The 27,488-nt window shown below is 51.6% G+C and overlaps 11 protein-coding genes across 11 annotated transcripts; 5 read left to right on the plus strand and 6 right to left on the minus strand.

The window, feature by feature from the left end:
* Positions 1 to 39: 39 nt before the first annotated feature.
* BD324DRAFT_585304 (Alpha/Beta hydrolase protein) lies at positions 40 to 1,570 on the plus strand (the record flags this gene model as incomplete). Its single annotated transcript, XM_022013736.1, has 7 exons — positions 40 to 191; positions 239 to 343; positions 388 to 566; positions 617 to 681; positions 732 to 918; positions 971 to 1,437; positions 1,487 to 1,570. Coding segments are annotated over 7 exons (1,239 nt in total), but the record flags the coding sequence as incomplete, so codon positions are not given.
* Positions 1,571 to 2,192: 622 nt separating this feature from the next.
* Positions 2,193 to 4,170, minus strand: BD324DRAFT_585299 (regulator of chromosome condensation 1/beta-lactamase-inhibitor protein II; the record flags this gene model as incomplete). Its single annotated transcript, XM_022013735.1, has 6 exons — positions 2,193 to 2,348; positions 2,406 to 2,533; positions 2,583 to 2,750; positions 2,804 to 2,823; positions 2,874 to 3,643; positions 3,733 to 4,170. 6 exons carry the CDS (start codon positions 4,168 to 4,170, stop codon positions 2,193 to 2,195), a joined length of 1,680 nt encoding a protein of 559 aa, XP_021867615.1.
* A 204-nt stretch (positions 4,171 to 4,374) lies between these two features.
* BD324DRAFT_640352 (thioredoxin-like [2Fe-2S] ferredoxin-domain-containing protein) lies at positions 4,375 to 5,575 on the plus strand. The gene is made up of 7 exons (XM_022017342.1): positions 4,375 to 4,557; positions 4,614 to 4,643; positions 4,694 to 4,888; positions 4,943 to 5,159; positions 5,216 to 5,360; positions 5,433 to 5,445; positions 5,497 to 5,575. Exons 1-7 carry the CDS (start codon positions 4,447 to 4,449, stop codon positions 5,536 to 5,538), a joined length of 753 nt encoding a protein of 250 aa, XP_021867616.1. The 5' UTR covers positions 4,375 to 4,446; the 3' UTR covers positions 5,539 to 5,575.
* Positions 5,576 to 6,008: 433 nt separating this feature from the next.
* BD324DRAFT_610725 (hypothetical protein) lies at positions 6,009 to 7,578 on the minus strand (the record flags this gene model as incomplete). Its single annotated transcript, XM_022014214.1, has 9 exons — positions 6,009 to 6,148; positions 6,224 to 6,278; positions 6,346 to 6,441; positions 6,669 to 6,716; positions 6,763 to 6,858; positions 6,893 to 6,967; positions 7,016 to 7,087; positions 7,135 to 7,505; positions 7,563 to 7,578. 9 exons carry the CDS (start codon positions 7,576 to 7,578, stop codon positions 6,009 to 6,011), a joined length of 969 nt encoding a protein of 322 aa, XP_021867617.1.
* A 391-nt stretch (positions 7,579 to 7,969) lies between these two features.
* Positions 7,970 to 8,695, minus strand: BD324DRAFT_640377 (hypothetical protein). Its single transcript, XM_022017343.1, has 3 exons — positions 8,429 to 8,695; positions 8,277 to 8,373; positions 7,970 to 8,237 (listed from the first exon to the last, which is right to left on the minus strand). Exons 2-3 carry the CDS (start codon positions 8,323 to 8,325, stop codon positions 8,029 to 8,031), a joined length of 258 nt encoding a protein of 85 aa, XP_021867618.1. The 5' UTR covers positions 8,326 to 8,373; positions 8,429 to 8,695; the 3' UTR covers positions 7,970 to 8,028.
* A 1,572-nt stretch (positions 8,696 to 10,267) lies between these two features.
* Positions 10,268 to 11,036, plus strand: BD324DRAFT_640379 (ricin B lectin domain-containing protein). The gene is made up of 2 exons (XM_022017344.1): positions 10,268 to 10,697; positions 10,749 to 11,036. The coding sequence occupies exons 1-2, from the start codon at positions 10,363 to 10,365 to the stop codon at positions 10,954 to 10,956; spliced, it is 543 nt and encodes a 180-aa protein (XP_021867619.1). The 5' UTR covers positions 10,268 to 10,362; the 3' UTR covers positions 10,957 to 11,036.
* Positions 11,037 to 11,106: 70 nt separating this feature from the next.
* Positions 11,107 to 14,502, minus strand: BD324DRAFT_654290 (RNA dependent RNA polymerase-domain-containing protein; the record flags this gene model as incomplete). The annotated part of the gene is made up of 10 exons (XM_022018783.1): positions 11,107 to 11,212; positions 11,262 to 11,551; positions 11,604 to 11,810; positions 11,864 to 12,038; positions 12,091 to 12,163; positions 12,214 to 12,468; positions 12,513 to 12,859; positions 12,925 to 13,424; positions 13,730 to 14,401; positions 14,452 to 14,502. The coding sequence occupies 10 exons, from the start codon at positions 14,500 to 14,502 to the stop codon at positions 11,107 to 11,109; spliced, it is 2,676 nt and encodes an 891-aa protein (XP_021867620.1).
* A 399-nt stretch (positions 14,503 to 14,901) lies between these two features.
* BD324DRAFT_654291 (hypothetical protein) lies at positions 14,902 to 16,357 on the plus strand (the record flags this gene model as incomplete). The annotated part of the gene is made up of 3 exons (XM_022018784.1): positions 14,902 to 15,805; positions 15,859 to 16,154; positions 16,199 to 16,357. The coding sequence occupies 3 exons, from the start codon at positions 14,902 to 14,904 to the stop codon at positions 16,355 to 16,357; spliced, it is 1,359 nt and encodes a 452-aa protein (XP_021867621.1).
* A 224-nt stretch (positions 16,358 to 16,581) lies between these two features.
* On the minus strand, positions 16,582 to 18,705 carry BD324DRAFT_654292 (hypothetical protein; the record flags this gene model as incomplete). Its single annotated transcript, XM_022018785.1, has 4 exons — positions 16,582 to 17,978; positions 18,032 to 18,091; positions 18,141 to 18,221; positions 18,276 to 18,705. The coding sequence occupies 4 exons, from the start codon at positions 18,703 to 18,705 to the stop codon at positions 16,582 to 16,584; spliced, it is 1,968 nt and encodes a 655-aa protein (XP_021867622.1).
* Positions 18,706 to 19,746: 1,041 nt separating this feature from the next.
* Positions 19,747 to 21,803, minus strand: BD324DRAFT_585296 (P-loop containing nucleoside triphosphate hydrolase protein; the record flags this gene model as incomplete). The annotated part of the gene is made up of 8 exons (XM_022013734.1): positions 19,747 to 20,340; positions 20,384 to 20,435; positions 20,486 to 20,576; positions 20,625 to 20,805; positions 20,863 to 20,991; positions 21,053 to 21,478; positions 21,533 to 21,706; positions 21,750 to 21,803. Coding segments are annotated over 8 exons (1,701 nt in total), but the record flags the coding sequence as incomplete, so codon positions are not given.
* A 1,597-nt stretch (positions 21,804 to 23,400) lies between these two features.
* On the plus strand, positions 23,401 to 26,652 carry BD324DRAFT_334071 (P-loop containing nucleoside triphosphate hydrolase protein). Its single transcript, XM_022012518.1, has 7 exons — positions 23,401 to 23,615; positions 23,663 to 24,147; positions 24,195 to 24,298; positions 24,336 to 24,700; positions 24,748 to 24,791; positions 24,839 to 24,894; positions 24,932 to 26,652. Exons 1-7 carry the CDS (start codon positions 23,458 to 23,460, stop codon positions 26,606 to 26,608), a joined length of 2,889 nt encoding a protein of 962 aa, XP_021867624.1. The 5' UTR covers positions 23,401 to 23,457; the 3' UTR covers positions 26,609 to 26,652.
* The last annotated feature ends 836 nt before the right edge of the window (positions 26,653 to 27,488 follow it).

Here is a 27,488-nt window from a genome sequence, read left to right on the forward strand (position 1 = left end):
CGAGGACGCTCGTACCCGGGAACTCTGTGCTTATCCACATTCAGTGGGCACACATCTACCACCCTGCCCCCTGCTTGCCCTGAACCCTCCACATTCTACGTTGGCACTTCACAATCTGAGGACTGTCTCTGGAGCACGATCTATACGCCGGGTTCGACTCCGCCGACTGGCGGATTTCCGGTCCTTGTGTGGTCAGTCGTACTCATGTCTGCGCAGTGTAGCTGACATCCGTCTGTAGGATCCACGGCGGGTCTAATTACTTTGGATCAGCTTCTGCTCCTGGATTAGACGGTAGCCAACTTGCCTCAAGCGGAAACATCATGGTCGTTGTCATTCAGTACAGGTGAGTCTCTGATTTCGTCGAGCGAGATACTTAGGCGGCTTCAGACTTGGAGTTCTGGGCCTGGTTCCTCCTTCCCAGGCAGCCTCCAACGGCGACCCAAATCTCGGTCTACAAGACATCATCCATGCCCTTCAGGCAGTCAATGAAGGCATCTCGGTGTTCGGTGGAGATCCATCCAAAGTCACGGTCGGAGGAGAAAGCTCTGGAGCCCAGATGATCAGAGGTGAGCTGGTCCACAATCTGCTCATAGGGTACGACTTGAGCATCTTTCAGCCTTGCTTGGTGCACCTTCCGCTGCTGGCCTCTTTCGAGCGGCCATCCTCCAGTCTGACCCCATGGTAAGCTCATGTGGTCTCGTCGACTCAGCTAAATACGCTGCCGTTCAAAGATCTATGGCTTTGCTTCGAGTAGCCTCACCACCCAGCTTCAGTCATATGTCTACTCTCTGGGTTCATTGGGTCGATGCACAGACCTCTCCTGCCTTCAAGCCTTATCGGTCGAAGATGTACTGTCAGCACAGACACAACTCAATCAGATGGCACCTTACATGATCACCGGAGTCCCCTTTTCGGAGGGTGAGTACAGGTACATGACCAGAGGTGGTCTTCCAGCTTATGTACCTGCTAGTGATGCGACCAACTTACGGTACCCCCACCCTGCCTGCCGACCCGACCGAGTCTCTGTTTGGTGGTGTCTCAACATTGTCGACCTCTAACATCCCTCTCCTCATCACTACAGTCCGTAACGAAGGTGGTCAAGCCGTCTCCCAGCTTTTCTCTTCTCCTATATCCCCGAACAACAACACCTATCTGTACACTCTCGCCGCATTGGTCGGTACTGGACGAGCCGGACAGATCGTCAATTCTGCTTCCTACGCTCTGCCCGCGTCGGCTCCAAGTGGCAGTGACATCTTCCGAGAAAAGTTTGAGCTGGCCACCACGGACGGGACATGGAGATGCCCGAATCGCCAAGCTGCAGCTCTTTGGGCCGGTACCGGGGCAAATGTCTGGGTCGGAGAATGGGAGGCTGGCGAGACCTATCCTACCAACGCGTATGGCGGATACTGTACCAGTAAAGGAAGGGTCTGTCACGAGGTAAGTCATCTGCGGGGTCGACACGGTCAGTAAAGCTGAGCCGCCACAGGATGATATCTTCCCATCTTTTGGTACGAATGGCGCGAACGAAAACTTGGTAGGCCATTCTACATCCTTTTATCATCCAAACTGACCTCGAACCCTGATTGCTCTTTCTGCTCGTGCACCTCATCTTCCTCCTCCTCCTCATCTCCTGGTACGACCGCCTCCACAACAACCACTCCCTGTCTCTTCTCGGCGCCTTGCTCCACTTCCTCTGCCGCTTGCGCCTCCACCACCTTGTTCTAAATTGCCACCTCCCGCACCTCCGAAACACGACGTAATTTCATCCTCGACCCACTCCTTTTTACCCTTGACCGCTGCGTCACCATCGTCAATGGCGACTGTGACCTCCAATCCATCCTCTACGTCACCTACTGCACAACAGGAGACACAGATCTCTACGTACTGGACAAATTTCGTCACCGACTTGAACCCCGGATCAGACTGGCAACCTTACACTTCTAACAGTACAGGCATTGACAATGTCAAGGCTATCGGTGGCGGAGACGTCATTGCCTGTCCCCAGGGGATGTGGGGAAATGTCTACAAGTACGACTGGCAGCTGCATCCCTAAGCACTGCCTTCTGCTGAGCTACTCCCAGCTGTATCATCTTTATACTCAGTGACGTACTACTTTAAAACACGGTGCGAATGGACGCTTCTTCTTGATCTGCGATGAACTTGGCGATTCGAAGCCCATTACATGTCGTCGCCTAAAGCTTGATCTTATTGTACAACACTGATGCGTTCCAACCTGCCACTACTGTCTCCTCATACTTCACGTTCCTCTTCAAAAGCTTGCCTTCTGGATCATAGGCATTAGCTTTGCCGTCATGCAGCTGGAGCCGAGAGTGAGGCATGGGCGACAGCTGAGTGGGTTACGGACATTAGCGACACCACGGACATTGGCTTTGCTTCCGGCTTACAGTGCCCGAGCTCAGACCTGATTCTGCGGTCACTGCAGCGGTACCACTCAAGAGCCTTGGAATTATCGGCAGGAGATGTTGAGGGACGGCTAGACTCGATCGCTTTCCGTTCCCCAGTTGATAGTCCCCTGCACATCCCCGTCAACGACCTGGTGACTCGTATGCGATTTGACTCACCGTTACCTCCCCATACCATTACGTCGCGCCCGTAGAGACCCTTCTGTAAGCCATCCTTGTCAGCTTGGGCTACTGTGTCAAGCACTGCGAAGACATGAGCGGCAGATGATGGAGCGGCGGAGATGGAGTGGATTTCGACGGGAACGAATGATTTCGTCTTTTCAGAGTCTACGAAGAGGATAAGCTTCAGTATGCGGATGACGAAGCGTTGGTGGACCAACATTCTTGGAGACCACTGACGCTATCTGGACGTCAGCATGGCGAAACGTGGGTCACCTGCTTCGAACTCACGTTTTCACTTTGACGGGAGCGAATCCAGCCGATGACCACAGACCGTTGCCCAATGATCCCGACATACCATTTCCACAGGAGAGTAAGTCGATCAGGGTACTGGAGCCCGGCGTTGCCCGCCTCACGGTGAAGAATGTCGATTGACCTGCCGCAACGACATCGATACATTCCACAGAGGTACCGCTTGGGTAGTTCTTCGCCAGAACTATCTCCACGGGAACCTGGATTATCTCGATCGTGCCACCTGTTCCAAGACCGATTTGCCCAGCTTCATTCGCTCCGAAGCCCAAGACTTTCCCATTGGATGTTCGCATGAATGACGTCCTGTCAGAGGCCGCAACTTGAGCTACGTTGATGCCTTTGAGCAGGTGAATCTCCTTCAACCTGGTGGCGAACCGGATGTCTGATTCCGGAGGAAGCTCAGAGACCTTACTGAGCGCTTGCGGGGACGAAGGAACGGGGAAAGATGTGCTAAATTCTTCGTTGGTGCCTAGTTGACGGTGGGAGTTTGCAGCCGGGGTCAAGGGTAGAGAGAATGTTCGACCTTTAGTTGTCGCTGCTAGAAGATGATGGGTGCCGACAGCGACGCTCTTCCACCTCTCTCCACGTTTCAGGCTAGATTCGGGTTTGAGCTCAATGAAATCCACACCTGGTGATGAGCCAAAGAGCCAAGACCACCATGACATTTCTTCCTTGTAGATTTTCTGATCCTGGAACGCTTTAGACGCAGAAACGGCGTAAAGCTTTCCACTTGAACTGAGCGCAATCAGCTTTCCCGGTGCAGTCTTCAGCGCTGTAATTTTCTGAGTCGCAATCAGTATGACGCCAATGAAGGGATTGTACTGCGCCAAACCCTCACCTTGCCCTTTAGAGATTTTCCCATCTCGCCTGATGGGTCGTATCCCGCTCCCCACATCCACAAATCTCCATTCGCATCCACACAAGCACCATACTGTTCCGCAAGCACAATATCACGGTACGGCGTGGATCCAAGTCGAGATAATGGTGTGGGCTTCTTTAAGACAGTGGTGGATTGATCAGATGACAAGGTCAGGTAGCGGTTGGTGCCCCAAGCTATCGGTGTGTGTGGTCCAGGTGACGCTGCCAGAATGGCATTTTGACGTTTTATGAGAGCTGATGTAGATGAAGCAGAGGGCGCTGGCGGCGTCTCGGAGTCGGCTCTCAAAGGGAATGAGTAATTGTACACCGCGTAGATCGATATCGATAAGGTGGACGCGGCTACCAGCGGTATGGCTCGCGATCGAAGAACGCGCGAGGATGACGCGGTGAAGGACATGGTACCCAGGAGTACCCGTAGAAGAGATGTGAAGGAATCACTTCGGGCTCCTTCGCAAAGCTATCGCTGATGTCCTTCACGCTCTAGCTAGCTCTAGATGACCGGTTCGATGTTCAAGGTTGCCGATCTTCGATGAATGCGGAGGCCCACACGAAGGTTGGGATAAAATGGCTTAAATTCCTGTTGTGCAGAATATTCAGAACCCACCTCTCAGCAGGGATCCTATCATCATCGAGATAGTGCATTCCAGTTCTTTGAAAGCGTATAGAGCTCAAGATGGCGTCAGTAGCTTCTTTGACCCGAACGGGACGGTCAGCTGTCTCTCGGAACCTACCTGCTAGAGCATTCACTACCTCACTTTCCGCCCGCTCTGACTCCCTGTTCGTGGTGAGTCGAGCTCAATATGTGTATTTGCGTCTCCCTGATTGGCTCGTCCTTTTCAGCACCGCGATACCGACTACAATAACCCAGATGTGAGCTCATTCAATACCTTATGTATGTGGAATGTGGCTCATCATACTAGATTCCCTTCGAATTCGATGCTGAGAACCTCAAAATGGCGAAAGAGATCATCGCTCGATACCCTCCACAATACAAAAAGGCAGCCGTTATGCCAATCTTGGATCTTGGACAGAGACAGAACAAGGGATGGACCAGTATAAGTGTTATGAATGCAGTCGCCAAGCTGTTGGAAATGCCAAAGATGAGGGTGTACGAAGTGAGTAGATCAGATCGCTCCGCGTCGTCTGTGAAGGCTAAATATGCACGCCAGGTTGCTACCTTTTACACCATGTACAACCGTGAACCTGTGGGCAAGTACTTTGTGCAACTGTGCACCACGACACCGTGCAAACTTGGAGGATGTGGATCTGACATCATCCAAAAAACAATAGAGGAGAAGTTGGGAGTTCACGGAGGAGAATCGACTAAGGACGGCAAGTTCACTTATATTGAAGTGGAGTGCTTGGGAGCCTGCAGCAATGCGCCGAGTGAGTGTTGCTCTATGCCAAAGGCTGTGTGAGTAGCCTGCTGACCCGTCTCGTAGTGATGCAAATCAATGATGACTTTTACGAGGATCTGACACCAGAATCAACCGTCAAGATTCTGGATGCCCTGTCGAAAGGAGAGAGACCAAAGCCTGGACCACAGTCAAAGAGATACAAGTCGGAGAACTCTGCTGGTTTGACAACGTGAGTCTTCATAAGGATGGTCCCTGTATCGTGGCACCAGCTGATCAAAGTCTCTGCCTCTCGTCGCAACAGTTTGACTGGCAAAGTGAGTGTAATACTCTGTTCTTCCTGTCCCCACTGACAATCGCCTCAACAGCCATATGGACCGGGAGAGTTCTGTCAACCGGAATTTCAATAGGCGCAAAATATGTATGAAAATGTAATCCCTGCGAGCACAGCATACCGCTGGAACTCAAAAAGCTGTCATCCTTCCACGAAAGCACGCAGCGAGCACAGCCTATGGTTCAATGTGTATACTCGTTCTGTAGCATGCCTCCGAAGGCGCTCATTGAGGGCTAAGATGTTTGGGGTCTATCAAGTCAACAACTTATGACCGGAAATAGCGGCATGATGCCCCACTTAGGGATTCCAGTCTTGTTCCAATCTACATCAATCAGTTCCTGACGTGAGCAGCTGTAATACCGCTGATACACCACGAGCGGCCGCGCAGGTGCTTCAGCGTCTTGATAGACCTCGCCGAGTTCTCTTCTCTTGTTGCCAGTAGAAGATGCATATCAAGAGGCAATCATCATCTGCGGATGGCTTTCTGTAGGGGAGACACAAATGAGCGAGAAATGTGACTGCGCATCGTCGAAGACTCACCTGTATCTATTGACCACTACCTATGACAGCCTTTGCACGATCCTTCAGATCAGCTTCTGGACTCGGAGGTCCCGGGGCAAATGTAGCGTAGAAGAAGTATCCAAGTAAAACAGCAGAAGCAGCACCGAGCGCGAGACGAGTGCGGTCTGGGAAAGACAAGTCAGCATACCGACAGGATTAGCAAAGGTCATATGAGGGCTCAATGTAGGATGATCACTGACTCTCTTCGTTGGTGATTCCCGCGTACTTCTGTTGCTGTTCAGTAGCGTATGTCCGCTAAGTGATGTTAGCTCGTCGGCTCTATTGATGCTCGGGCGAGAGGATCTCGAGCCCTGGGACTCACCAAAGCCACAGCTCGGGATGATACGGGCTGGGCTCTTAATGACCTTATAGCAGTACGAGCGAACATGGTGATGATTGCTATACGAGGATAGAGAGACTGATCTGAATTGGTAGCAGCGAGACTCATTCAAAAGCCATCGTTCGGTTAGGAAACGACCGTGGGAAAATGACTTCTGGACTCGCACAGGCCAGTGGCCGAAATTCAACCTAAGTCTCCACATGAAGCTCAATCGAGACTCAGAGATTCAAAGGAGCGGAGACTGTTCTGGGACATCATGCCAATACATGCCAAATTGGCCGACCTCAGCTCCTGCTCCTCCTCACTCTTTTCACGATCTTCCGCAAGAGGCTATCTAAAACGCGAACGTCCACCTGCAACAGAGTCAGCGAGTGTTCCAAACCATATTTCGATCCTCACTTTCAACGGACTCGCTCGGTTGTGCATTGTCTTGTCCCCTTTCCGCGTCCTCTCGTGTTTCGCCTTCACCCGATTTCCCTGCTGCAGAATGGTTAACTCTAGGCAAGATCATCTCTGAGCGAAAACTCACGAGCAATAGATGCTCATGACCCAAAGCTTCCGACATCCTAGAATTTCCAGCGTCAGACCATCCCTTAGGAAATATCTATTGGCCTTCAGCATTGATTTATCGACGTCTCATCCTCCAACCCACCTCGATCACTGTTCCCCTTGGTGGCATGATCAGCTGGGCCGTCAAGCCGTATCCAAGCACGCTGATCAGAACCTGGGAAACATTCAGTAGACTGAACGAAGCGTTGAGAATACGCTCACGTCGGCATTAGAAGCGAACTCCATGACGCTCGCAGAATCCATTCGCTCTATTGGGATGTGAGCGGTATTTGCGAGGCCTTCCTTCGCCAATCTCTGTAGGATCTCGAGCATGGCGGAGCGATCATTCTCGGACATGGTACTGCTCTCCAGCGGCGGTTCGAAATAGACAATTTTCGGTATCTCTGTTGTCACCCAGCCTGGAGATCCACTCGACTCAAGGCGTTGGGCTTGAAGTCCTGCCAAGATTCGAGCCCGGATAGTCTCGAAGTAGTCATGTTGACTATCCAGGTTGAACTTGGTGTTCAATGGACGACTGTCCTGCGATAACCCTTCGTTGGCGTCCGATCTAGCTTGACGATTCACAATTATCACTGAAGGGGCCATCAGCCCTGTCTCGCTGATAATAATCAGGTGAGGAAAATGCTCACCCCGGTCGAGTAACATTGAGCCTTTCTGGCTCAATTTAGACCTGGTCAGCACATCCCATTCGCCCCGAAAAATGACACCTGCCGTCATTAATTAGACAAGGACCAGAACTTCAGCAGGACATACGAGACGTGTCGTTGAATAGCGACGTGGCGATGATCTCCTCCATGCCGCCTTCCTTGTCCCAGAAATGCTGGTGCGGAAACACAAGGCGATCTACTGGCAACGTCCAGCCATCACGACTGATCTTAGCAGACTGTACCAATGATAAAGCTTGAAACGCTCCAACGAGTGATTCTGCGAGAGTTTCGGACGGTTTGCCATCATTTATGAAGACTGGAATTATAATTCAGGTACGACCAGCGATCTGATGACGTACTCGTGACATCTGCCAGCCGACGCTGGGTTGCAGCTTCTACCATTTCATCCTCAATCGCTTCTGATGGTCGGAAGAGGTGCATTTGACCGCTACGATGCGAGGCCGAAACATCGCTCCATGCATTTTTCTCTTACGGTGAAGGCATCTGATGAATGAAAGTCAGCCAAAATACCCAGTCGTCGACTCGAAGCCTCACAGAAAGTATCATCTCGGAACCATATATTGTCCCAGATCTCGAATCCTGGAATCGATAGTACAAGATCGGAAGGGAAATGATTGGGCTGAAGGACCTCTTCTGGCGAGTTTAGGATTCGTCTACCGGTGTCTGATCTTGCAGACTGCATGATGATATTGCGACGGATAGTCGGATCCTGAAGGCATAGCATGAAGGTCACGATGCTGAGGGTCAGCACTGAGAATCACGGTGTATACCCGTCAGCTACTCTTCTTCGACCACCGCGACCCTCCAGCTTACAGCCGAGCACAAAGCTTCTGGCTTGACTCAGATCGCATCGGCTTTGCTTCCCTGGACGTATAAACTTGGTGGTCAATGGTTGTTAGGTTTGCCCCATGGCTGCTGATGAAATCCGTCTGTGTCAGTTGTTGGGGCTGATGTCCAGCCGTACGTCTCGGCTCTCAACAGGCTCAACATGCTCTAAAGGTGATTCTCACGCAGACGTTGCAAACCAGGCGATCTTTCAAAGGACTCAACCGTTGATCGTCTGCATTGAAACGGAGTACTTGAGAAAAATGAGTGAGAATCTGGGATCAGCGACCTTTGATGCTCCTGAAGGTCGCTTAAGAGCCGGGTGGTAGAGCAGGTATTGCGCTGGCAGGAGTCATGGAAGGTCATATCTCTGGGTTATTCAGAACCGTACAGCAGTCGCAGGCTTCGCATCATAACGTCGCCGGTGTCGCACGGCTTTCATCCCGGATACACACGTTCATTGTTCTCTCTCGAGGACTCCCAGTCTAGCACAACAGACTGAACATGCTCATGACGCTTCGTTGAGGGTCCCGGCTTTTGACAATCACTGTCCCACTCTCGGCGATTCCCAGTCTAGCTCGACAATGCGACACGCTCATGACGCTTGAATGAGATTTCGGCAGATGTCTGCAATATGATGATGACGAGACGGTCGGTTTAAGCGGTTGTATGGCAGAAAGGGTTGTGGACTTAGGAGGACGCCCCAAGAGCGGTATATCGACTCGCCGTTCACGCCGCTCTCCCACTCCTCTGGCTCCAGTTACCAGTTACGACAGGTACATGCATTGGGAAGTGGACCTGACCGCCGCACATATGATTGTCGGCTCATTCGGTCTCACACAAGTTCGTACGAGACACAAACGTCACCTGATTACTACGGACACTGCCGCAATGGTGCATTTATTCAATTTCACTCGCATCGCTGATGTCATTGTAAAGAATGTAAACCCGCAAATTGGAGCAGCGGCATGTCGGTAGTAGACCGGTCCCGCTCATCATCCATTGCCATCCTGTATACCTATAGCTGGTGCTCAAAGTCAGGATACGCATGCAAATTGACCCAAGGACAGATCATTCTACTCGATGCATCGATGTCTACAAAAGCACGGCGGCGATCTCGCACAGCCTGTTTCATCTTAATGAGAAGGCACTCAATGGCAATCGCAAATCGCAATAGCTATCGAGGATTCATGTCCATGCATAGCTTTGATCGTACGGTGCTAATGAATGATCATTGTGAGATGTGTGTGGCTGTACTGAATAGCCTGTACGGACTAGCTCCTGAACGGTGAACATGCCGGTAATCGGCAGCAGGAGATGTACATACATGCAACATTGGTTCGGTGCTCATGTTCTCAGCCGCACAGGTCCCGCCCAGGGAAAGGCGTGCATGTCCAGGTAATCAGATGTCAATCCCTTGCTGTAAGGTAATTGGTGGAAGGGAAAAAAAAAAGATTAATCTTCAGATCTACGGATCTTATTCCGCCCTGATGTACTGCACGTTAATGCGGTATATGCCTAATTCGCTTTAACTGATTTGGAGAATCCGGTGCAGGGCTCCACTTAACCGTTCTATGGAGCGGCAAAAAGATGCATCGCCAAGCTCCACTGCGCTCTATGGTCCTATGTCCTCTGTACTTGATTCTCACTCGAGGAACCCGCAGTGCCGGCATCCCGGCAATATGCAGCAGCGCCACTGACCGTTCCCAAAGATAGGCATATTCTGTCATAGATCTGTCGTTCAGATCTAAACTTGTCTCAAGTTCAGCAGTGGCTATGACCATGTACACCATGCATGCTAAGTGTTCGAAAGATATAAATATGAGACCTCAGAGCGGTCAGGAGTGTCCATCAACCCACCTTGAACAACAAGAACAACAACACCAGACTACCCACACAGAACCTCTAATACTTCAAATCTCCAATCATTTTCAACATGCTCTCCAAAGTCCTCGCTGCCACCATTCTCTCAGGTCTCGCCTTGGCTGCCCCCATGTCTAAGCGACAGAACCCTCGACACATCTCCAAGATCTACGCCAGCAACGGACAATGTCTTGGTTTCACCGAGTCTCAGGACCTGTACAACGGTACCCCCGTAGGAAACGTCGACTGCAACTCTGACGCTGCCATCGAATGGATGTTCTTCGTCGGAGAGGCCAACCACATCTACCCCGGCACGAACCCCAACTTCGTCTTGGACGCTGGTTCCGACCCCCACAACTTTGGAAAGTTGCACCTCTGGCAGCCCTATGAAAACTTGTTCCAGCAAACGTGAGCGATCCTTGTCCAGAGTTGTGATACACAGCTGATGTGAGACTTTAGCTGGTGGTACACTACCGACAACCGAATTGCCATCTACAACGGTGACCAGTGCATCGACGACGGCAACGGTGGACAAACTTACCAATGCACAACTGGAAACACGAACCAAGTCTGGTTATACGACGGCGAGCCTGGCCACTACACCTGCGAGGACGCCACTACCACCACCGTTACTGTCACTGCCACTCCCACCGCCACTTCGTCGTAAACGAGTGACATGATTCTATGCCAAACCCGAGGCATATGGACATTGAATTTACTGTATCGATCAACATAATCAGTCTCCACAGATATCATAACGATGCATCTAGTATCATCACTGTCCAGTGCTACAGGTCTGAGCTGCCTTTCGCTAACATTATTGACGCGGCTTCATGTTCTCTAAAACACTCGATAAAACTGTGCTTGAAATGCCAGCAGCACATGCCTTCAGCCTGCAAGCGGTTTCAAAGTCCATTTCGAAGCTACTGATCGTCAATCCGGCATCATGGTGAATCAGACAATAACACTTACACAAACTCTTGTTTCTGATACCGGGATTCGCAGTTGCTGCCACATGCCACTTTGAGCTCTTGTAGGCCTCGACCATCGCCATTAGCTGCATTTGGTATCCAAGCGGCGTCGGCCAGTGTAAACCCATCTCTCCAGATACTTGCCAGCACCCGGATCTGAGTGAGCATGAGTAGTTCGGCATTTCTCTGTTCCTGCTCGTGCTTCCCATCCGTGATCCGTGGGTTTGACCTGTTTGCGAGGCGAGGTGGGTCCATATCCTGCTCTCTCGTGGAAGTGATGGTTGTACGAATCTTGGACCATATCAACTTTGCCCAGGCGCCGACTGAAGATGGATCTCCACACAATATAGCACGCCGAGCAATGCCTCTCGAGATCCTTGAGCTGTTGCCGTCCTCTGACGGACATGAGAGGTGACTCGTTGCATGTTGTGATTGGTCGTGAGAAAGCTTGGTAGTCTGACACCGATGTCGACAGTTTCGTGAGAGGGTTCGGAAAACAAGTCAGGAGCATATTCCTTTTGTTCTTGAGGGCGTCAATCAGCTCGTCTATCTGATAGATGTTAGCGGCTTTCCCCTTCCGTTCCTGCTGCGGCACCGACTCACGACGAAAGGGCCCAACTGATTAGGACGGAGAATCTCTCGCTCGTTATGACTAGACCCCAGATCTTTGCAATATGTCCTCCAGGCTACGACCCCACCATATTTTCTTTGGTCATTTGCCTTGACCTTGTGTTTGATGCATAAACCACTCTTACGGGCGTCCAAGACGAGACAGAATCTGATACCGGACATCAGTTTTTTGTCCTTCAATTCAGCTTTAAGCCACTTACATGCGGGCTAATCGCACAGTATCCGGATGGTCTGGTCCATTTAGATATATGGCATTGGTATGTAGACTTGAGTCTATAGACGCGTCAGAGGACATGAGGCGGTTGCGATCAATCTTCACTCACAGCTGCCGGTAGATTTGTCGTCCTTGAGTGCAACGAGCAAAAAGACTTGGTGATTCATAATCATCTCATCGACTGACTGCACTCCACTTGCTACGGCCTCAACCTGAAGCACCTCCTTGTCAAAGTTTTCAGATTCGAAGTCATCAGGGGCATCGAGGACCGAGAGGTCTGCATTGACGAAGGACTGCACAAGGCTGGGCTCCCAAATCACATTGAGAGTGTCGCCATCGTGGTCACCGCCTCCGAGCACAGAAGCTGGAGATCGTGAGAGAGAGAGGCATGTGTCGACATGACAATACAGTTCCGTAAATGGAGCAACTCTTCCTTTCGGACCGCCGTGAATTTTCTCACATCTGTAGGTAGTTTGCATGGCGATCGGTAGGCCAAGACGGGGCCGGATAGGTGGATGACCGGAGCGAGGGAGTCAGAATCTCGGATCGGCTCATCAGGGAAGTAAAAGTGTATCTCATCGGGACCCAGTATTCCGAATGGATCGGGGACTATGAAAGCTGATAGGGACCTGTTGATGGGGATCGAGATCGATTTCCAGATGCTTTGGGACAGGATTGAGACGAGGCGATAGAGCTTGTTCGCAGTGTAATAGGATTCAAGAGGGTCGAAACCAGATTGAAGAGCACGCATGAGGCTAAGAATCAGGAAGTCAGAGGTCTGTATTACTATACATTGATTTTGCTGATACGTCTCACTCACCTTTCAGCTAGGGTACCGGGTTGCCCACTGACGGGGTCAATATCGCGCTGCTCACGCTCCTTGACCAAGTCGCCGTTGTCCCTCTCAACAATCGCGTCATCTCCATGCCGATGAACAAGGCCCCCAATCTTCATGGATCGGCCAGTGGCTGAACACTGCCGCTGCTTGACTTGAGTTCCTGCTCCGCCTTTGGCACGGCAACTCGCAATCAAGCGATTCAAAGTCGCTTCGCGGGTTTCTCCGTCAGCCGACGCCGGATCAAAAGCCGCCTGCAAATCATCGAGGCTCTGTTGCGCCAAAGCCAAGATACTGGAGGTTGCTACGCCATTGTGGTTCATGATGATGATAGCTTCTGCTGATAGACTGATTTTGCGTTTGAAGTACCCACTTCTGACAACGTCCGACATCAACATCGACGGGTCGTTCCAATATCGAGAGGCCGCCAGGGCTTTCACCATAGATTCTCGAAGCACAACGTCCTTGCCAGGATACAGATCTTCCTGAACCCCCGGACATGATCGATAACAATCCTTTGGCTCCACCTAGTCGTATCTGGACTACACTGGGCATTCCACCATCTGACACTATCAATGGATCGACAGCCAGCCTCCGCGCAAGGACTCTTGTTGCGGTACATTAGCGAAGTGCAATCGAAGGCATCGCTCGGCTCACACATGAAACCGCATCCATCCGTGAGTATCTGCATAATTTGACTACTATTCCCGCGAAGCATCCCAAATGAGATGGTCTCGAGAAAAGATCTGCGACCGTCCAATGACTGAGCTGGGAGGGCAGTTCCGCTTACATGATTGGACTTCTTCTGCTTGGCTGAGAAGTTTCCAGGCGACACGTCACTGATCCTCTTCCTCGGTGTGGTTCGCTCCTCACCCACCGATGTCTTTGACGTTTGTTCAGCTAAAAGAGCGACAAGAGATCCTGACAAATTCGTTCCGCATTCATTGCACACTGCCGATTGATCCTCAGTCTCGTGCTGCCGGCGATTGAATGCTGGAATTTGAGATTGCAAGGATGCCGATGCCCAAGAAGAGGGCGGGAGACTTTCGTAATCGTCTCCTACATCGTCCCATCCGCTCATAGAGTTGGCTCTTCGAGGACCGAGACATTCGCGAAAATCCTCCTTATCTGTACCATCCTCCTCATCCATCGACATATCCATGACCTTCCGTAAAGCCATTTCTTCCTCCTCCTGGCATGTTTGCAGCCGGGACTGAAGGATGGCGGCCACTTTAATTTTCGGATCCACAATTGGCCTCAGAGCAGACTTCCGGCTGGGAGCCACACTCGGTGTACTGGGCCGAGAGACATTGTCAATGATCTCTGCAACGACAAGGGGGAATACCTCGGGGAACCTTGTGATGAATTCGTGGACGGTCTGAGGGATTTGACTCTCAAGCACCTTGAAATGTGGTCCAACGGACAACGGTCCAAGATTCGCAGATGTGCTGAGAAGGGTATACTGGGCAACATCAGCTTGCTTCAAAGCAGATGACCTCCCAAATCGCTTACTGCGTGTTGTATATCAACATTGTAGTCCTTGATATTCCAGGATTCAGTCATAGTCACATGACTACAGCAAGATCAGGCAATGGGTGTATGGGGTCCACAGGTCACAACGCGCCGCGCTCATATCCTTTGCAAGCAGATTGGTTCGTGAAATGTTGCCTGCACTGGGCTTGACCCTGAATCTTTGTATGTCTTCGACTCGGGGCGTTGCTTACATGGCCAATGGATTACATGGTCTTGTTTGCGTGGACGACCCCTCTAAGCATCGTCCGCACACCCACGATGATTGACTCGAGCTTCTACGATTGATAGGCAGGAGAAGCTCACCTCCTCGAAAGCGGAGGTTCAACCACGTTTCGCGAATTCCATCGGAATTGCTCATGAGCCATCTGAAATTCCAGTCTGCTCATCCACATCTGAGCTCGACGTGCTGGCACTCTAGATTGGCGAGAGATGATGTTTCTAAGGTCACTGCAGCCGATAGCCAGCTGCTCTAGGAGCGCTTCGCGTATCTTGCCCCCTGTCGCGGCGCGTGGTCCGCGACTCACTCGATTCGTTACGACCCGAACCACCCCTTATCATATCAATGGTCAAACCTATCCATTGGACGATCATTCCAACGTCCCGCCGACGATACTTGCCAAGTTGGACCGGAATCTCCACCTGAACCCTTCACACCCTATTTCCATCCTCCGCTCAATCATCGAATCTCACTTTTCAACATTCACACCCGTCACACCGTCATCGCCAATCTTGACCGTCACGCAAAACTTTGACGACTTAGGTTTCACACCTGATCATCCTGGTCGAGCGCTATCCGATTCGTACTACCTGAACAAGAATCATGTTCTTAGGACGCACACATCCGCTCACGAGATCGAAACGTACCAGAAAGGATTGAATCAATGGCTCCTCACGGCAGACGTATACAGGAGAGATGAGATAGATTCATCTCACTATCCTGTTTTCCATCAAATGGAGGGAGCTTCAGTCTGGCCGAGCTCTGAATTATACAAGCTTCCTCAAATGAATGCTGAGCTGGCTTCCAAGCTCGCAGAATGCCCATTGATCATTGAAGATACGTCTTCCATCTCGCCCGAAAATCCCTACCAGAAGTCTCATGATCCCGAACATGCCGCTCAGATCACTCAACACCTCAAACATTCTCTCAATTCACTCATTTTCAGACTCTTTGGACCAATAGCGACGAAGGATGGAGAACCACTACGTATCCGATGGATCGATGCGTACTTTCCCTTCACATCGCCAAGCTTCGAGGTCGAAGTCTGGTGGGATGGTGATTGGTTGGAGTTGCTGGGCTCAGGCGTCATGCAACAGCCTTTGCTGAACAGGGCAGGTAGGTCATGATTTTCGATAGATTGGGAGCGAAGACTGAAGCGGTGACGACAGGCGTTCCGGACAAATCCGGTTGGGCATTCGGTCTGGGTCTTGAAAGACTATGTATGGTCCTCTTCTCTATACCGGATATCCGATTATTCTGGACCGAAGACCCAAGGTTCATATCACAATTCACCCCAGGACAGATCACGCCTTTCAAGCCTTATTCCAAATATCCTCCAGTCACTCGAGATGTATCATTCTGGATCCCTGATGCGTCAAAGAAGGGAGTCACTCAGTGGCATGAGAATGACTACTGTGAGATCGTGAGGGATGTTGCTGGTGATCTGGTGGAAACTGTTCAGCTGGTGAGTCCGCGCTTCCGAAACAGGGTCCTTGCTGATCTCGCCAGATCGACGAATTCACCCATCCTAAGACCGGAAGGAGGAGCAAGACGTATCGCTTGACTTACAGGAGCATGGATCGAAATCTCCTGAATGACGAAATCTCTGGACTGCAGAGCGAAGTAGAGCGCCGGACGATCTCAGAAATGGGGATCGAGATCCGGTGACGCATAATATGCATTGATTGCTCCCGTCACATCCGTATAGCACCCATAAACAGAAATGAGCACAGTTTTCAACAGCCGCCAGTGTTGTATATCACATGCTCGCCGTCCTTTTCCTCCACGGTATCACTCGCGCAGCATTCCTTCTCGTTTTGACTTCTACGCGTCTCATGTCCGGAGTATTTTCAATTCATCTCACAGTTGTCCTCCAAACCTCAATCATCAGTCTATCCCTCCATGGCAAATACACCTTCATCCACATGGTCTTCCTTCTTTCTCGACATGACGGGCTGAGCATCCAGTTGGTCCAAATCATCGATATCGCCGTGCAATGAGGCTAGTGCCAATCCACTCGTTTTGACATTTGTGTTGTTACCCTGAAGATGGATCCTTGACAAGGCATTTGCTAAACCTCCAGGGAGACTTTGACCAGGGGCATGCTCTTGCAACGCTCTGGCAGACGGGGAAGAAGGATCACCGAGCGTTCTGATAAGAAACGGAGCTGCGTTGGCGTCTAGGTCCGATCTCTGACTTGGGTATTGACCAGTCGGGCTGAAACCTTCCTGTGAAGATTTCGGAGACCTCTGTTGTGTTAACAAAGACTGTTGACGAGACGCCGGGGGAACAGCCGTATTGGGACCAAACGTGAAGTCTCCACTACCGGTACTGTCCTTGTGAGGAGAAGCAACCTTTCTGGCATCGCCACCTTCTGCGGACCATAGGCCTTGAAGGTATCCCGGACCCATGGTCGGACCAGCAGATTGAGCCAAGCGTTCTGCACCAGATCCTGACCAGAGAGGTTTTTGAATGAAGGCTCCGCGGGATGGAGAGGCGGAGAACGAATCCTGACTGTCCCTCCTTGACATTCGCCTTGCTCGTTCGCGGGGCGTCAAAAGTTCCGCAAGGGAATCAGGGACAGCGAAAGCAAGGTCATCTCCATCTTCGTCGTCGTCATCCTGATCGTCCGCAAAGACGTCATCCTGTGATCGTCTGGGTCGATGATCGATCATCCGACGAGGTGAGAGCACTTCCGGCCGATCGTTTGGCGTCTCAGATCGAGCCCAGATGTTCTTTCGAGTTCCATCCGCGAAGGAGGCCGAGAGTGGCGGAAGAGGGCTATTCCCCGTCCGGCGATCCTTCATCGCAGAGTGGGAGAAGGAGGAGGAGAAAGCAGTAGATGGAGGTCTCAATGGCGAGTGCATACTGCCTTTGAGACTGAGAGGTCCAGAGCCCGAAGGTCGAGCAGACACTGAAGCAGATAATGGAGAAGGACGAGAAGGCGATGAAGCGAATGCAGATGCAGCGGCTGGCGATCTCGCAAATCCAGGTGAAGCCGATCCAGCTCCGGCAGGTGGAGGGGGACCGAATGGGTCTCGGAGTGGAGACGAAGGCAGTCGATGAGCTGGTGGTGACTGGATAGAGGACGAGAGGGCCGATTTGATGGGCACGGGACTGGCTTGTTCCGTAGATCCAGCATGGCCGACGGCGGCCGGACTCGACTTTACTGGTGATCGCAGATCGCCATGCCCTTTGCCTTCGCGTTCTCGCGCTTCAAGTTGTGCTGCTTTCTTGTTCTTACGGTCCATCGACATGGGCTCACCGGGTCGAACGTGAGCTAGAGCACCTAACAGGGCGGCGTAAAATCGGACAGTCTGAGCAATCAAGATGCAAACCCACATTTGTGACCGAATTTGCAGTTCCCTTTCAGGAACCATTGACAGATTTCCTTCTTCGCGCCTGTGAGCGCATCATCAGTCCGAGCCTTGCATGTGCGAAGTGGGCTCACCGTCTTCATGGGAGAACGGACAGTTGGATCCAGCGGTACATGCTCCCGCCTTGAAGAATCGACAGGGGACATGGCTGAGGCCTGTATCTTGCGTCAGTTCATTGTCACGATCGATTCTCGCAGGTAAAAACCAACCCTTCTCGCCTTTCTCACCATTCAACGCACTCTCTTTATCTTTCACAGGAGACACCGAAACGCCATTGGCACCACCGTTGTTGTTACCTTTGTTTGACTTGTCGAATCCGCCGACGGTCCTAACAGCTGACTTGGACGGAGTTGTCCCTGTTCGCTCTCGCCAATTCTCATCCGTACCAGAGACACTCGTACTGAATCCGATGGATCGAGTAGGGCCTTGTCGACGTACGGAGCTGGATCTAGGCGAGCCACTGGGCGAGCTTGGAGATCTGCCTAGCATGCCGCTTGCCGGTCTACGATCGCGAGGTGAACCGTCGAGCACAGAAGACGGGTCATCAGAGGTATTGATAGGTCTTGGGCGGGATCGAGAAGGAGCAGGTTCGACAGAAGCTGAGGCGAGAGGTGAGGGGGATGGAAGCGGGACTGACATGGTGGAACAATTAGCTTGACAGGTGTGGCAATGAATTCTAGCGGATAAAGAATAGTGATGAATTCTTGACAGGACCTAGACCAAGATCATAACTCGAGAATCCACATGCGATCCAAACGGTGTGGTGTGTATGCGGTATGTATATGCGCCGAAGAATTGCAGACCTATAGAGGACACTGTTCCTTCCCTTTGTAATCTTGGATCGTCACTCAAAGGGGAGGGGTAGAGAGGGCGAGGAGCAAGTATCGTTGTGGTCACCACTGGGAGCCAATAACGAGTCAAGGACGCGGGAGTGGCTTAGAGTTGTAGTCTAAGCCGTTGCCACTGCGTGTCAAGAGTTTCCGGGGAGGTATGACGCCAAGGATGTGTGACAAGGGGGATCTAGATACCTAAATGCGCGTGTACCAAGTGAGATAGATCGTCAATTTGGCGATGGGCAACTCTTGTACAATCTCAAAAGTGATGAGACTTATCGCCAGCAGCCGAGACAGAGTTTGGATCAAGAGACGGAATGAGACAGAAGAGACTGAGCTAAGAAGGTATGTAGCCGATGGTGAAGAGGTGGTCACTTGTTCAGAGACGTGTCTCTCTTGAACCCCCCGTCGTCGCCCCTCGTTCTCCGCCGGCTCTAATTGCCCTTCGCCGTTATCCGAACCTTGATTTCATTTTGGTTCCGCTGAAGCTAGCTGAGGACCCTCCCATTTTCGAGTTGCATAGATTGTCAGACGAAAGACGATGCTATGTAGCTATACGTGAAATGGTCACTTGGCCTCCGCTTCTGCACGCTCACTGCCTCCCCATCATCAAACCTGTAACACATACAGGTGATTTCTGCGCGCATTCGCTGGTGGAGAGTTGAATCTCCAGGGCTATCATACTTCGACTTTTACCTCCAACGGTTGCAATGCTCGCTCCCTTGCACTCCTCTCACTCAGACTATCCGCATCCTTCTGTGCCCCTCCCCCACCTCGTAAGATAGTCTTGGTTCTCATCATGCGTCCACACCTGCCGACTGAGCCCACTCCTATATCACCGATCCACCTATGCCTGCCCCGCTCCAATTGGTGCAGCACCTCTTCCTCCGCTGGGTGGCTGACCTCGCCCTCTTCCACCACGACCACGCTGGCCTCCTCGGCCTCCCTCGTATCCACCACGTCCACCTCCGGGACCGCCAGGGTGGTTGCTCTGCTGATTCTGGTTCTGATTCTGGGGCGGTCTATCATTCTGTCTTCGTTGATTCTGAGATTCGGCTGGCGGTACATTGGCTCCATTGACGCCGGACGCATTATTCAAAGCCCTATCATTCGAGTTCGCATTGCTCTGTTGACCGTTGCTTGTTTGTTGTCCAGGCTGAGAGGGAGCAGGCGGCGTCGCACTGTTGTGTTTCGGCGCAGCTGGCGTGGCACTGTTGCCCGCTCGTTGTTGAGGGGGCTGAGGCTGAGCCGGAACCGCTGAGCCAGGCTGAGACGACGCTGCAAGCTTGGGGGGAGCAGCCCGGGGGGGAGGAGCTGCAGCAGGTTCTGGTTCGATAGAGGACGGAGCGACATAGAGCACAGGGTCAATGGTTCCGGGAATAGGGGCAATCTCAGTGCCTAGTTCAGATTCGATACGATACAGATTGTGACGGTCCTCAATCTGCAAAAGGTGTCAACTGGGAGGTGTTGAGCGCCTGGCTCACCGTCAGAAGTGAAATAGCCAATCCAAGATGTCCAAAACGTCCAGATCGACCGCTGAGACCACATCAGTATCTCCAAAGTCGAGTGACCTGAGTAGTACTTACATCCGATGGAGATATGACTCAGCGGTTCGCGGGAAATCGAAGTTGATGACGACATTGACAGCTTGGATATCGATACCTCGAGTGAGAAGATCTGAAAGGCGGGTCAGTAGATGTGTCTCCTCGCTCTCAATTCACTCACCTGAGCAGACGAGATTCCTCGTCATTCCATTTCGAAAGTCATGGAAGACTCTATTTCGATGAGCCTGGAGCATTTTTGCGTGAGAATAGAAACATGAGTAGCCGAGTTCTGTGATCTTCTTGGCGAGCAGCTCGACACGATTGGTAGAATTACAAAAGATGATGGATTGGTTGATTTGCAGCTATGGGTCCCGGAGCGTCAGCTAGCTAGGAAAGCACAGTACATGAAGTTGCGTCACCTTGGAAAAGAGAGTATTGAGACAGTGAACTTTTTGACGTTCTTCTACGTAGGCGTAGTATTGAGTGACACCCTTGAGTGTGAGCTCGTCCATGAGATTGACCTCGAAAGGTTGGACCATGTGTCGATCCTTGAATCATTCATGGTCAGCCGAGAGCATGCATGGCTGAGACTTTAAGCGGCCAGCTCACCGAGAAATCCTTGACAATGTATGGGAAAGTAGCGGAGAACAGCATGACCTGTCTCTCCTGGGGGCACAAGGCCAATAGCTGTTCGATGACTGGCGTGAATTCCTCGCTCAACAGTTTATCCGCTTCGTCCATGACGAAACTTTTGCATCGCTTCAAGTCTGCGATGCCTTTTCCACCGAGATCCAAAATACGTCCCGGGGTTCCAACGAGAATATGAACGGGTTCTTGTAATCGCATAATATCATCACGTAATGTTGTTCCACCCGTGGAGACCATGACTTGAAGTCCTGGAATGTGGGCCCCAAGCGTCTTACAGACTTGGGATGTTTGTAATGCCAATTCCCGAGTGGGAACGAGGAGAAGAGCTTGAATGTGAGGGATAGAAGTGTCGACGAGGTTTAGGGAAGGAATGACGAATGATGCGGTCTGTCACGGGTGTTAAGCGACAGAGCCAAGAGAGAGAGAGGCAGTCCAACTCACCTTACCAGTACCGTTCTTTGCTCGAGCTAGAATATCTCTGCCAGAGAGTGCCATTGGGATGGCTTGTTCTTGGATAGGGGATGGTTTTTCGAATCCAGCGGTGTAGATACCCATCAAAAGCTCTCGCTTCAAGTCAAAGTCGTCGAATGATGAGCCGCCCGTTGCCGTGACATCCTTGAGACGAGAGTTAGGGCCATATTGACAACGTACAACTCACCTCTGTCTGTGGCCGGTCATCTTTTGGCGGAGCTTTCAAGCCTGTTCTGTAGTCCTGTTGTCTACAAACCAGTGAGCACGAGGTATATCAAGGACACAGGGAGCGACTCACGGTGAGGACATGATGGGAAAGGGGGGAAGAGAGGGAGAGGAGTGATGAGAGCGGTCGGAGGAAGGTTGACGCGCGGCCTGTTGCTTATCAGATGTTGACGGTAGTAAGAAGTCTAGGGCAAGGTGACAAGTAGTATGTAAGGGGGCTCTTGTCGCAGATATCGTATGCTCCTTTCCGTACGTGCTCAAGGACGTTTGGCCCACCGGAAATTGGGGGTCGGAGGGTGTGGTGTGGTGGCCCCGAACGCGAGGCGGAGGTTTCGTTGCTTGTCTCAATTGAGCAATGGGGCGTAGATTGCTTGCGGAATTGATTGTGCTTTGGTATGTCGATATATTTGTTGAGTTGAAGTGATTGGTGGTGTAGTTGGAGAGTGGGATTTATCGAATGCAACGTAGGAGCCGGTATACTGGAGCCATGGCAGAGTTTGATAAGCTGGCTGGTACTAACATGACGTGGCAATGTTTGAACCGGATCTCGCCACGCGAGTGCTTTTCACGCGTGTCTCTGCGAGGCTCTCTGGTGTTGGGGGTTTTGCGTTTAGGAAGTAGTCATCCAAGGGGGTTAGGTCGACTTCATCATCTCATCACCTACCTTGTACGTTCATATAAATACATAGCGTTCAACATCGCGACTGCAGGGTCAGGATCAACAATCACATTGTCACACTGCACCTCAGCCGTCATCACATGGACGCACCGTAACGGTCCTTTGGTTTACTCTGTTATTGTCCTTACAGAGGCTCGAGCGCAAAGCAGCAGCAGCAGCAGCGGCGGCGGCGGCGGCGGCGGCAACAACAGAGCAACTCTTGACACTGTGTCAGTCGATACCATAGTCTCTCAGCCAGTCTGAGCCGACTTACTTGCCATCATGGACCCCTCTATGCTGCTTCGACGAAAAGCTAGGGACACGACTCTAGATGCAGCGGCACAAGCGGAATTCAACGAGAAGAGGTGAGTTGGAAGACAGCCACAGTTGAATGATCATATCTATGGATTACAATGTTGACGGTTGAATATCCTTTATACACACTTTGTCTCTTTGCTATCCTCCTCAACGCCCATCACCATCACCGTCACTTTCACCTCCACCCATCTGCTCCACCTCCCCGCCTCTACCATGTCTCGCCTGGTCTCGCTAAACCGCCGAATGACCTATCATTCATCTCTTCCTTACGACAACCTCTCGCCAACCGTTAGACGAGTATGGATCCCCGATACAACGGAAGGCTTTGTCCCCGGTTGGATAAAGTCTCAATCGGGGGAGGAAGGCAATCCAGAAGCGACTGCAGAAGTCGTCTGCTCGACGACTGGCGATATCAGGACAGTACCACTTTACACTCTTTCACCCATGAACCCACCTCAATTCGATGGCGTCGATGATATCGCTGATTTGACTCATCTAAATGAAGCGAGTGTCGTCAGCAATCTCAAGCAGAGGTATGGTGCAGGAGGTATCTACGTGGGTTTTTGCTTTACAGAATTGGCCGGCCCACTAATCACATTCTTGTCGTCTGACGCAGACCTATTCCGGGTGAGCTGTCCGCCAATTTCTGCTTCACATCACAGCTTACACCATCCTAAGCCTCTTTCTCATCTCCATGAATCCATATCGGTCCCTGCCCATCTACACCCCGCGGATAGTCGCTCAATACAGACAAAAGCGGCGAGAGGAGAATCCACCACACATATTTGCCGTTGCAGAACGGGCATGGCAGCAGGTCGGCGAGGAGAGAGAGTCTCAGAGTATCCTAATCACGTATGCGAATCCAACACCCTAGTGCGTTTCCAGCTGATCGTTCTCAGCGGAGAGTCTGGCGCTGGAAAGACTGAAAACACCAAAAAAGTCATTCAGTACCTCGCGGCCATTGCCTCCTCGGCCTCCTCTTCCATGGCTGAGTCCTCCTCTTCCGGTCTCATAAAATCAGGATCTCAATCGCTCGCTCCGGCCATTGGTCTGCCAAGATCATCCAGTTTCAAAGGAAAAGAAGCTTCTGATATAGACCTCGCATCCGTTGCTTCGTCGAGTCTTGGGCTGTTGGAGAGGCAGATCTTACAGGCCAATCCGATCCTCGAAGCGTTTGGTAATGCTCAGACGATGAGGAACAACAACTCAAGTCGGTTCGGCAAGTTCATCAAGATCTTCTTCTCGCCTGCTGGAGCGATCGCTGGGGCCAACATCGATTGGTATCTGCTGGAAAAGAGTCGAGTGACGGCACGAGCTTCGGGTGAAAGGTGTTTCCACGTGTTCTACCAGCTACTGGCCGGGGCGAAAGAAGCGGGCCTTACAGGTGAGCCGATCCAACCTGCGTGTGACATTGAGCTCATCGTAAATTAGATAAATTGCTTCTACATGGGGCTGCTGACCAATTCGACTTCCTGAAAAAGAGTCGTCAGCAGATTGACGGTGTGGATGATTTGTCAGAATGGCGTTTGCTCAAGGTAAGGGGAACGTGGCGGAGGTCCTGACATCTCTCAGGATGCTCTGGACGTGGTAGGCTTCTCTTCGTCTGAACAATTCGAGCTGTTCCGAATCCCAGCCATCATCCTGCATATTGGCAACCTCGCGATCACTGGATCAGGATCCGATCAAGCTTTCTTCGCTCCCGAATCGCAAGCTATTGCGGACAAAGTTTGTCACCTTCTCGGTATTGACGTTTCCGAGTTCACGAAAACGGTGCTGCGTCCAAAAGTACGCGCCGGAAGGGAGTGGGTTACCCAGAGTAGAAGCAAGAAACAGGCAGAAGATGAGCTCGGCGCACTTTGCAAGTTTGTGTACGAAAAGACATTCGGGTGGATGGTGGAAAGGATCAACCGGGCCCTGGATAGACCAAGTGCTAAGGCGTGAGGGGTTGTCATACTCCGGATTCTCTTGCTGATCCTTCTGCCAGACTGTCCATCGGAGTTCTGGATATTGCTGGATTTGAGATCTTTGGTCAGTCTTGACCCGGGTATTCTGCCACAGACCTGACACCTTAGCAGAGCAAAACTCGTACGAGCAGCTCCTGATCAACTTTACCAATGAGAAGCTGCAACAGGTGCGCTGCAGATGAAAATTGGGGCTGATCACCACAGTTCTTCAACTTCCACATGTTCACGCTCGAGCAGGAGGAGTACACTCGAGAAGGAATCGAGTGGAACTTTGTCAACTTTGGCCTGGACCTTCAACCCACCATTGAGCTCATCGAGTCATCGATGCCTATCGGAATCCTCTCTTGCCTGGACGAAGAATGTATCATGCCAAAAGCAACAGATAGGTCATTCTGTGAAAAAGTTCATGATCTGTGGGAGACCCGCAAGGGCAGCGCGCCGAAACATCCTGGCGAGAGCAAATTCAAGGCTGATCGTCTGCGAGATGGATTCTTGGTGAAGCATTATGCTGGCGATGTGGAGTACAAGATAGAAGGCTGGCTGGAGAAGAACAAGGATCCAATCAACGAAGCTGTCGCTCGACTTTGCGCTGGGTCGGAAATCCCTGCCGTGGCCTCATTGTTCACTGAATATGCCGAGGACACCAGCCCGACGGGGGTGGTCAAAAAGGTCAAACGTGGAGCTTTTAGGACAGTCGGACAACGCCACAAAGAACAGCTTGGGCAACTCATGAAGCAGCTTGGAACCACTCAACCTCATTTCGTCCGGTGTATCGTGCCGAACTCTGAGAAGCGCCCTGGAAAGCTCGAAGCCAATCTCGTCTTGGATCAATTGCGCTGCAATGGTGTCCTGGAGGGAATTCGTATCGCTCGCCTGGGATACCCCAATCGACACTCTTTTGCCGAGTTTAGGTCTCGATACGAGGTCCTCACGCCTGGCGTCATCCCGCCAGGATACGTTGACGGACGCAAGGCAGCTGAGAAGATTGCCTCAGCTTTGGAGCTCGACAAGGCATTCTATAAAGTGGGAGCGACGAAGATCTTTTTCAAAGCTGGAGTGCTTGCGGAACTCGAGGAGCGACGAGATAACCTTCTCACTGATATTTTTAGACGATTCCAATCTGCCGCTCGGATGCACATTGCCCAACGACGTATTCGAAAGCTGCTCAACCGTGCTCAGGCGATCAAGACGATCCAACGGAACGCCAGAGTATATATCGCCTTGCGAGATTGGCCATGGTGGTCCCTCTACGTCAAGGTTCGACCTCTGCTTGCCGCCACCAAGGCAGACGACGAATTGGTCAAGAAGCAGGCCGAGCTTGCGATTGCAAAGGAGCGAGAGCAGCGGGAACAAGAGGAACGTAAGAGGTTGGAAGAGCTCAAGACGACGTTGGCTGCTGAAAAGGCCAAGATCGAGGACGAATTGTCTTCGGAACGGCGGATTGGCCGTGATCGCGATGAGATGCTTGCTCGATTGAAGACGAGGGAAGCGGATCTCTTGGAGAAAATCAAAGAGCTCGAAGGGGATCTCGATATCCTTGGATCCGATAGAGAGCAAGCAATCGCTTCGGCTGACAAAGCCAAAAGCAAACTGGAACGACTGCAGCTCGACTTTGACGCCATGATGGATCAAGCTAGCATGTTGGAGAAGCAGAGCACGCAGATCAGACAACGCGAAGCGGATCTGCTCAAGGAGTCGCAACAGCGGACGAGCAACCAGAGTCGACTGGAAGGTGAAAAGGATACCTTGTCTCGAGAAGTAGAGACATTGAAGCGGGAGGTGGGGCAGAAAGAGGAGGCTGTGAAGAGGTCGAGGGAGAGGAATGACCTGGCGGTGAAAGAGCTGGAAAAGAGGCTGCAGTTGGAAAAGACGAGAAAGTGAGTGGTTGCGTCCTCCCTGATCTTGGCTCATTTGAAACAGCGAGTCGTACACTTCTCAGGTGGCTACATTGACCGATGAGCTTCGGCGGTCAACTTTGCAGTATGAAGAGCTCTTGAGCACTATCAAGCGACATGAATCGACCATTGCTGCCAAGCAACGCGAATTGTCCGAAATGGAATCCAGGCAAGCAACCAATTTGAAAGCACAGGAGGCTGTCGAACAGGCCAAAGCCACCATGCAGGTGAAGATCGATGCCTTGGCTGCGGAGCTTCAAACTCGCGATACGGAACGCAGTCAACATTCGACGATCCGACAGAAACTTGAGAGGGAGATTGACGATCTCCGTCGAGTCATGGATGAAAAGTCGTCCGAGGATGTCAAGCGACGTGAAGCAGACAAGTCTCGAGAGGCTGAAATGGCCGGCCTGAGAGATCAGACAAAGTCATTACAGAAGGCCTTGGATGAGCAACGGGATAATGCACAGAATCTGGCCAATCAGCTACGAGTGGATGTCGAAGGATTGCGGACGAGTCATACAAACGCTCAGAGGGATTTGTTGAATGCTCAGAATGGACTCAAGGAGAAGGAGTCGCAACTTGAAAAGCTACAAAAGGAGATCGAGGCGGTTCACGAGAAGCGGCGTGGGATCGAAGGCGAGCTCCGGGGCGTCAGGAGTCAGGTCGATGTGGCGGAGCAACAACTCAAAGCGGCCAACAATGCAAGAGAGGTAAGTGGAAAGTGAAGAAGGCTATGATTCTGACCACACGCGTGTAGGACCTCGAGAAACGCCTCGCAGAGATGCAAGATAAATACAATGATCTTGAAGATGCGGTCCTCTTGATTGAAGACGAAAAGGCTGATTGGGCTCGACGTATGGAGT

This window comes from Kockovaella imperatae (assembly GCF_002102565.1).
Source record: "Kockovaella imperatae strain NRRL Y-17943 chromosome Unknown BD324scaffold_30, whole genome shotgun sequence".
In the NCBI taxonomy this organism is placed as follows: Eukaryota; Fungi; Basidiomycota; class Tremellomycetes; order Tremellales; family Cuniculitremaceae; genus Kockovaella; species Kockovaella imperatae.